Source organism: Lathyrus oleraceus, chromosome 7, assembly GCF_024323335.1.
Source record: "Lathyrus oleraceus cultivar Zhongwan6 chromosome 7, CAAS_Psat_ZW6_1.0, whole genome shotgun sequence".
Taxonomy (NCBI): domain Eukaryota; kingdom Viridiplantae; phylum Streptophyta; class Magnoliopsida; order Fabales; family Fabaceae; genus Lathyrus; species Lathyrus oleraceus.
This window is the reverse complement of record NC_066585.1, coordinates 233619045-233628241: the sequence shown is the minus strand read 5'-3', so window position 1 is coordinate 233628241 and position 9197 is coordinate 233619045. Positions and strand designations below refer to the sequence as shown.

The window sequence follows — 9197 nt, the reverse complement described above, 5'->3', positions numbered from 1 at the left end:
CACTGTCTCCTATCTTTTGGCTTACTCTTGGGCTTTCTTACAATGAGTTCGGTTTATTTTTAGTCTCGTGGCTTGCTCTTGAGCTTTCTTACAATGAGATCTTTTTGTTCATGTACACTTGTTTGATGGGTTTTCTTTTAATCGCTTTATCTTATATCCATATTCGACAAATGTACCCACATTTCCATGATGTGTAATAATTTTATTGCTTTTATTTTGATTGCTTTATTGTTTAATTAGTATCTAACACAAGAGTAAAATTAATCCTTTTTTTTCTTCCAAAAAGAACAAAAATAAAAACTCGATCCAACGTCGAGTATTTTTCTTAAAAAATTAAACCATTTCAATCCATTTCTACCATTCTAAACTTCTCAAAGATTTCATCCTCCACCATTTTGTCAAACTATTTTGCAAATGCTAATCAAATGATCGATCCAACGTCAAGCCTTTTTTCCAATGAAATTCGAAAACAATTAATTCTTATTAAACAATTTTCAATAAAGATGGAAACGACATGGGGTGGATACTATGAGCTCCAAAGGCTAAGATTGGAGGTGGATATCTCGCTCATCCAAGTTCTCGCCATCATTCCAAACTTTCAATTCTACTTTTTCAAACATTTTCTTAATCAAACCTTAAAACATCTAAGAAATATCAAACCCTTTTGAAAATAAGATGGAAAAGGAACTAGGTGGATACCACTAGCTCTAGAGACTAGGATTTGTGATGGATATCTCGCCCATCCAAGAACTTACCATTACTCAAAACATATCTGACACATCAAACTCTTTTCTAGCCATCACACGATTGATCCTCAAACCCTTTTCACAAATGAAAGATATTTTTGTCTCGAGATGATGCAAAAACAACGCTTTTGTGAAGATGTGCATGACTGTTTCTTTTGAGAGTGTGTTATGTTACAGTGTATGCATTTCCTTGAAGGAATACTAAGGTAGTAGCACGGGGCTAGACTCATAATATGCTCGCGTAGAGGAAGCATTGGTATAGTTTGATGTGTTCATTTGTTGGATCAAATTTGAAGAAATATGAGCTCGACTCTAGGCATTTTTCTCTCACAAATCTACGTGTAAGTATTTTGTGCCAAACCAGCTAGACGCGACTTTGCCTTAATCTTGTTTATATGGATAAGACATAAGTCCGATAAATTATGGTTATATTTTGAATTATACTTATAGACGAGGGGAATAAAATTGGCTAGATGAGGTCATGCTTTGAATTGCGCTCCACGTCACAGAGGATCATATCTGACCAAAGATAGAGAATCCATGTTCGTACCTCCAAGGTGAAAGCTCAAATCGAGGTGGACGTCTCCGGGATCACCATGCTCGCCCTTGGATTAACTAGATCCGAAGGAGGGGGGCGCGGCTACGCGTGAAAGCGTTTATTTCTTTGACATGGGGTATTTGAATGTTGTATTCCGACGTGAAAAGTGTCTCCGATAGCACACCTATGGGAATTGGTTGCTGTAGTCATACATGCAAAGTGTCTATGACAGTTCCCCTAGATTCTCAAGATGCACGAGGCGCTTAGGGGAATTGATCGTTGTAGCCGAGCAATATAAGTGTATGTGACAACACCTCTGACTTCTGAAGACGAACGTGGCATTGTATGGAACTGATTCTTATAGTCGGATGTACTAAACGTATCCAATAACACCCGTGACTTTTGAAGACGCAAGAGACATTGTAGGAATTGATTGATGTACTCGAGCGTACTAAGCATATCCGACATCACCCATGAATCCTAATGTGGGCAAAGTGATGGGTTCTCTCTCTCTCTCTCTCTCTCTCTCTCTCTATATATATATATATATATATATATATATATATATATATATATATATATATATATATATATATATATATATATATATATATATATATATATATATATATATATAATAATTTTACAAATACATAAATTAAATCTTGCGGCCGACAACAAGTGTATACCGAATGCTCGGTCTAGAATGTGTTGACTGGGTGGCTTAGTGAACGGTTGACCTTAAAGGTTGAGCCTTTGGCTATCGAGATGTCCAACCTATGTTGTGCACATCCGACTCTAGTTTCTGAGTTGATGTGGATGGGGGTCTTGATGGTCGACATATATGGTGGACTGGAACCTTGGCTTGGGATGACGCCTGGGCTATGTTGTGCGTGTTCGGCTCTGGTAGCCAGGTTGAGGTGGACTGATTTGCTTGGGCCCTGAGCTTCTTTGATACATTCGGGATACTTGTGACTTTGGTGTTCCAGGACACTCTCGTTTATGGGTTTTCACCAACCATTCCAACAAGAAATTTCACGGGGCAGACATGGTCCCTGAAGCCTTTCTCGATCAAAGAATTTGAAAGGACCGACCTAGTTGATGGAGAAGATTCGACTAGTAGAGGTGGGCGGATCTTTTCGACATTCCTTCATATTTAGAAGCTATTTCTAAGGCCGTTTCACACCCCTTTCACTTTTGGGCGACATTGGGTTTCCGCTTGCATGCCGGTGGCCCGAAACTTGGAGTTACCTCTTATGCCCATGGTCGTTGGGTCCGGAGCAAGATTTAACACTCGGATAGTCTGAGACCTTGTACCAGTTGGTGGCCAACTCCGTAACTTCATTCTCCATGGTGGTATCAATGTCGACAAAGGACATTTACGATGATGAAATATCCGACGTGGTCCGACCATGGTGGTATTGTTTCCTCCCTATCTCCGGGAGGTGATTTCTTCTTCTCTTTCCTGCCCCAAGGTATGCTCTAGTTTGGATTTGACACCACCTACATGAAGGTGCACCCGACGAGGGTCAATCTGTATTTTTGCTCAACTGAGGGTGAAATGGATTGACTGGTCTCAAATTTATGAATCTGAATCTGGATCTGAAAGAGTCCATCGCCGACTTTCCCAAACGCTTGAGGTTGAGGCCCTCGGTCCACCGGAATATTGTCGATCCAGATTCTCATCCCCGAGGCGTTTGATGGTGTTACTTCACTATAGATCGAAATTGATACAATCGACTGTTCGAAGTAAGATCGAAATTCAGTAGATCCAAACAACGTAGATCTGATATGTTTTAGAAGTCCATATCCGCGGATCGAACGTGGAATCGTGGAAATCGTAGGAATCAAAAGTCAATTCCCACAGACGGAACCATTATTCCGTTGCGGAACCAGAAATGGTGAGGATTGCGGAAACTACAACATAGTGAGGCTTTTGATGCACTACGTCGATGTGACGTTGATCGAAGGTGGCAATCACAGTTCTCTTTGAACCAAAGGTATCAGTCTTGATGCGATGTGGTTAACCAATGTTTTCTATCTCCGACACGGTGGACCTAGGGGATACCTGTATGGTTAACACTCCAACGCCTAAGTCATTTTAGGGTTCAACATATTGGTAATGAAACTGAAGATTAGAGATTGTGTACCTGAAAATCCTTTACGAAAGTATTTATACCTTGGGTCTGACGGGACAGGTTTGATAATGGGCCACGTACCATTGAACCTTTAGTCATCACTGAGCAGTGGGTCTCAAGTCTTTGACTGACATAAAAAATATATATATCATCAGATATTTTTAAAATTGAGAGATGAAATAGCGTATTTTAAAAAAAAATACGAATATGCAGTTGTTAGGGATCGAACCCATTGTCGATTTCACTATTCTTCTTAGTTGCATATTGACCCAGAGAGAAATATTCTTCTTAGTTGCATATTGACCCAGAGAGAAAATGGTGACTCCAGGATCGTCTTTGTTAAATTGATAACTTAAGTAATATCATTTTTCAAATTTGAAAAATAAATTATTGGTAGTATGACTTTATTAGTTAAAGAGTGTGAGCAGCAAGTAACTGATTTAGTTTATTATAACGGTAAAGTTACAGTTACAAATTCAATCCATCAATTTTATCTCATAACTTTCATCTCTTTTTCTAGAGTGTAAGTTACCCTTACTCTAACCGTTAATGTGACTAAGACTTAAGAGATATAATAAGGAGTGGTGGTTAATGGAACACGGTTTGCCGACAGTGAGAGGCAGAGAGTGTTTCAAAGGACACGCATCCCCCACACTACAGTATTATTTATGTATGAATCGATAAGGTAGACCCGCATGATCTTCAACCACAATCTTCACTTTAAAATATCCCCACTGAGAATATAAATAATTGAACAACCCTATTGAAGTCTTGCAGAACCAAACAACAAAAAAGATGGCAGCAAGTGGAGAAGAGAAGAAGTATTCAACAAGCGAGCTTATGGCAAGCGCAAAGGTGGTAGCAGAGGCAGCACAGTCAGGTCTCGGGAAAGAATCAGAGGTAGACAAAGCCAAAGCGGCAGAAGCTGCCGGTGATCTTCTAGATGCAGTTGGTCAGTATGCTAAATTGGATGATAATAAGGGCGCAGGACAGTATCTTGATAAGGCTGCTGATTATCTGCATCAGTATGAGTCCACCAACACCAACACCACTGCTGCTCCACCAACTTCCAAACCAGATCAGCCCAAAGGTGATGATGCACCGAAATCCGAAGAAGCGGTGAAATCCGAAGATGGAGGAGGATCAGGTGGACTTGGTGGATTAGGAGGAGATTTTGCTAAGGTTGCTGGAGGTTTCTTTAAATGAAAATCATGTGAATTCGCTTTTGATTAATAAGGTTGTTTATCTTATCATATGATTAATATAGAATAGGATATAGTGTTGTGTGATGATGAATGTAATATGTAAGGTAACAGAGTTGTGTTGTCCACTTTATTATTGTTTGAACCAAGATCCTCCTGTCCTTATTTGTTTATGTTTTCCCTAATTCAGCTGCATATGTACGTCAGCATGTGTATATATGTTAGTCAATCCTGCTATGTTATTCAGTCCTGCTGCATATTTGTTTGGTTTTGGCTTCATGAATTTTTGTTCCTTTTTTTTAGCACAAGAAAGAGGTGGAGACAAGGATTTTTATTAAAATGACAAAAATTAGGCAGTAAATATTAAAATAAAGTATTTAATATAAATAGTATATATCATAGAAGAGTAACATTTATATATATAAAAAAAAAGTTTTCTGGTTCCGATTAGCGAGTCAATTCTCTATTATAAAAAAGTTGATAGTGACATTTTTTTTCTTTTAATTTCATTTAGACTAATTATTATTATTTAATTTTTTGATGTTAAATTATAAAAGCCAACAAAATTTTTATAAAATATTCTAAGAGGATTCAAATCATGAATCTGAAATTTACAATAAGGATGTCTCTCCACTAAACCAATTATATCATATCTTAACGCATAAGTATGTATTATACAATGGGAAGTTGGATTAAATCTAAAAATGAATTGATTTTGCAATTTGAACTTCTTCTTCCTCTTCTCTAATCAGTATTCTTCTTCTTCCTCTGCACCTTAATTCATGAGTACGTATTCAGTTGATACTTTTACTCCGTCCCAAATCCTCAATACATAACTTTACTTTGCTTCATTTAATTTAGTTACTTTGCTTCATTTAATTTAGTTGTTGTTTCTAATGATGAGATATGAGTTTGCAAGTTTTATCACCTAAAAGAATTGGTGGTGGATTTTTACTATATAGTGCTAGTTTTTGGTCTTGATACAAGTGTGAGAAATCATTTTTATGAAAAGGGAAAATAAGGAATAAACAAGGAATAATTTTGGATTTGAAAAAATTCAGGGCTTGTATAATAGTTAGGGATGAAGATATGAACACAAACGCAAAATTTTGGATCAAATATTCTTTTCGTCCCTATAAATTGGCGCATTTTTTGCTTTAGTCCATGTAACCTTTTTATTTTTATTTTTTTATTTTAGTCTCTAATTCTGGATTTGAATTCATATCTTCATGTCCAACCTTCATACAAATCCATAATTTTGTTCAGATCGATGAGAAGATATGTGTTTGTTTATGAGGTATTCATGTATATTTATTTAGTGCTCCATCATTTTAAACCATAATCATTTTTGATAGTTTGATTATATAACTTTATTATTTACTCTTTCTCTCACAATCTTCAGCATCATCTTCCATTAAACTTTCATTTTCATTTTTTTTTTTGAAATAAAGTTTGTATTCTTAATTTCTCAAAATATCAATTTTATTTTTATGTATGCATGATGGTGAAGCATTAATAGTTGAAATATTAAGTAATTTATTAAATACTAAATCACTTATGAAATATTTATTTTTTGCAATGTTACTATCAATTGGAATGTTTTGCCTATTGAAAAGATAATTATTTGTAATTGCAAATTTTATGGTTTGAATTTTGCCTTTTTAAGATTTAAGCCACAAACTAAATCACGCTTATATAGAATTATTGGAGATTTAAATAAATGGAAAATGAAGAGAAAAAGAAAACATGCCACATCAGCGACGTTTGCCGTATCATTTTTTTAACGGAAGTTTAACGTCAGAGACTAATTTCAAAAGAAAATCAATTGTTAAGGACTAAAAAAAAGAAATGAGCCTCTTTGCAATCAAATCAACCTTTATTACCTATAGATCCAAATCTTAACATGCATTGTGACAAAGCTCCACCGTTTACTGTTCAACACAATTTAGAAGTGTGGAGGTTTGGGCATGAGGAACCTTAAAGAAATAACTAAACCTATGGGGTGTTCCAGAATGCTTAAGACTTACGCAATCCAAATGTTATGATCGCGTGGTGTTGCAAGTTGTAGCCAAAATGTTGTGAATGCGATTCAAAATCCTGACAGCAATCACAGGTGCGGCCTGAGCATAATTCGCCAAAGTAATAGCATTATGGCAGAAGTGTTGAAAATAAAAGTAACAAAGATTAATCGTGAAGATAATAAGTGTGTTGATACCTTAGCAAAGTTTGACATGAATCTTAATGGAGGAAGTTTATGCTTTATAGAGTGCACTGGTTTTATGTATAGTTTATTGTTAGATAATATCATAAGCAAAACCGTGAGTAGGTTGGCTAGCGTACAAAACAAAAGATTAAAAATATTTATACATCTCACACATGAGTCTAAATCTCTCACTGAATGTATTGCATGGAGACCACAATGTTAGATTAATTATTTAATTAATCAAATTTATAACTAATTATTAATAAATTATATGATTAATGTATATTTTAGTCCCTTAATTTAATTTAATTTTCTACTTTAATCCTTTAATTAAAAAACATTACATGTTAGTCTCTTAACTTCATTTTCGTTATCTTATTTGGTCTCTTCCATCAATTTATGGAGAAAAAAAATGTTAAATTTTGGTGACATGACATGACAGTAAAATCATTGGTACAAATCTGAGTCATCATATATAGTTAAGAACATATACACTATTTAAATTGTGGGTGTTTTGTTTTCGGAGGTTAAAAACAAAACTCTCGCAGTTTAAATAGTGTATAAGCTTTTAACTAAATATGTTGATTCAGACTTGTATCAATGGTCTTATTGTCACGTCACGTTGTAACACCTTAAACCCCGAAACTTATAAATTAAGAATTATACGATAATTTAAGGTTTCACCAACGAAAAACCTCTAAAATCATCCAACAATTAATAAACATGAAACAGAATATACTAACATCACATAATACCCGTCATCGCACACTCACCTTCACTTAGGATATCATTGTGGCGGTATCGTTCTTAATATAAATAAGCATAAACTCAACATTTAGTCTTTAAAACTCCTTTAAATAAAACTTCTTCTAAAACAAGAGTTATTAAACTCAAATCTTTAACAATTCAACATAATCCAATGAACTATTAAACTTCAATAGAATAATCAAATAAAACGCTACCGACCCCGATGTTACAAGATTAGAGCAAAACTTCTTAAACAACGAAACTAAATAAGCAACTCCTTAAACTAACTTCATTTACTGCAGCAATTACTCCTGAGTATCTGCAAGATGTCCATGGTGGACAACATTCAAGCAAAAGGGTGAGAAACACATTCAAATAATAAGCGACGCATAAGCAATCAGAGTAGATTAAATAAAATACAATTCAAACATAATCCATTGTACAACATAACACATGTATTCAAATTTCACCCACTTCACAATAATACACAATCAATATGCATGCGGTACCATTCTCAACAATGGTTCCAATTATGAACTGGGTTCCATCTGCCGAACCCATGAGCCTCACACCGAGCTCTAAGCCTCAACATCATGCTTGGAAAAATTACTGGTCACCAACACTGAAACTTGTAATCACCTCTTTCACAACAACAACAACAACTCATGATGCATGAATGAATGTACACATCATCACAACAACTCAACAACACAAACGATATCACATTGAACCGCATAATTTCGTATATAACATCAACATGGTAGTTTCACATTGAAACCATACATCACAACCTACATGTCGTCAAAACACAACAATCAAACATCCTGGATTTATATTAGCAATTTACCACATCAATTTATCAAAAATGGAAACTTGATGTTTCGCTAAACGGTTCATCATACACTACGCCAAAAACTGGAATAGACAGCGCCCCTTAGAGGGCGCTTTATTACAAAAGCGCACTCTAAAGTGAAGAGAAAAATAAGGAGCGAACAACTTGAATAGACAGCGCACTTTAGAGGGCGCTTTTGTAACAAAGCGCCCTCTAAAGTGAAGCGAAAAAATAATGAGGAAATGAAGGGACACCAATAGAGGACGCTTTATTGAAAGCGCCCTCTAAGGGTAACCTTAGAGGGCGCTTCTAAAAAAGCGCTCTCTATGTCCATGTACATTTCCAGTTTATAAGGCGCTTTTGGAAAGCCTTAGAGAGCGCTTTTAGAAGCGCCCTCTTAGGCCCCCTTTAGAGGGCGCTTTTGTAACTAAGCGCCCTCTAAAGTGAAGCCAAAAAAAAAATGGAGGGACAACAATAGAGGGCGCTTTTGTGAAAGCGCCCTCTAAGGTTACCCTTAGAGGGCGCTTTTGAAAAAGCGCTCTCTAAGTCCATGTACATTTCCAGTTTAGAAGGCGCTTTTGGAAAGCCTTAGAGAGCGCTTTCAGAAGCGCCCTCTTAGGCCCCCTTTAGAGGGCGCTTTTTTTTAAAAAGCGCCCTCTAAGGTCCCCTTTAGTAAACATTAAAATTATAACATATACTGCATGTCTCTTTATTTTCCCTCTCTATAAGCAACGTAACTGGGTTTTCTCTCTACTGCGTCCACCGTCTACTGCGATTACTCTCGTCCTCCG

The 9197-nt window shown here is 36.1% G+C and overlaps 1 protein-coding gene across 1 annotated transcript; it reads left to right on the top strand.

Annotated features, from left to right (window-relative positions):
* Positions 1-4017: 4017 nt before the first annotated feature.
* On the top strand, positions 4018-4870 carry LOC127105753 (nodulin-related protein 2). Its single transcript, XM_051042956.1, has one exon. It carries the CDS (start codon positions 4218-4220, stop codon positions 4626-4628), a length of 411 nt encoding a protein of 136 aa, XP_050898913.1. The 5' UTR covers positions 4018-4217; the 3' UTR covers positions 4629-4870.
* The last annotated feature ends 4327 nt before the right edge of the window (positions 4871-9197 follow it).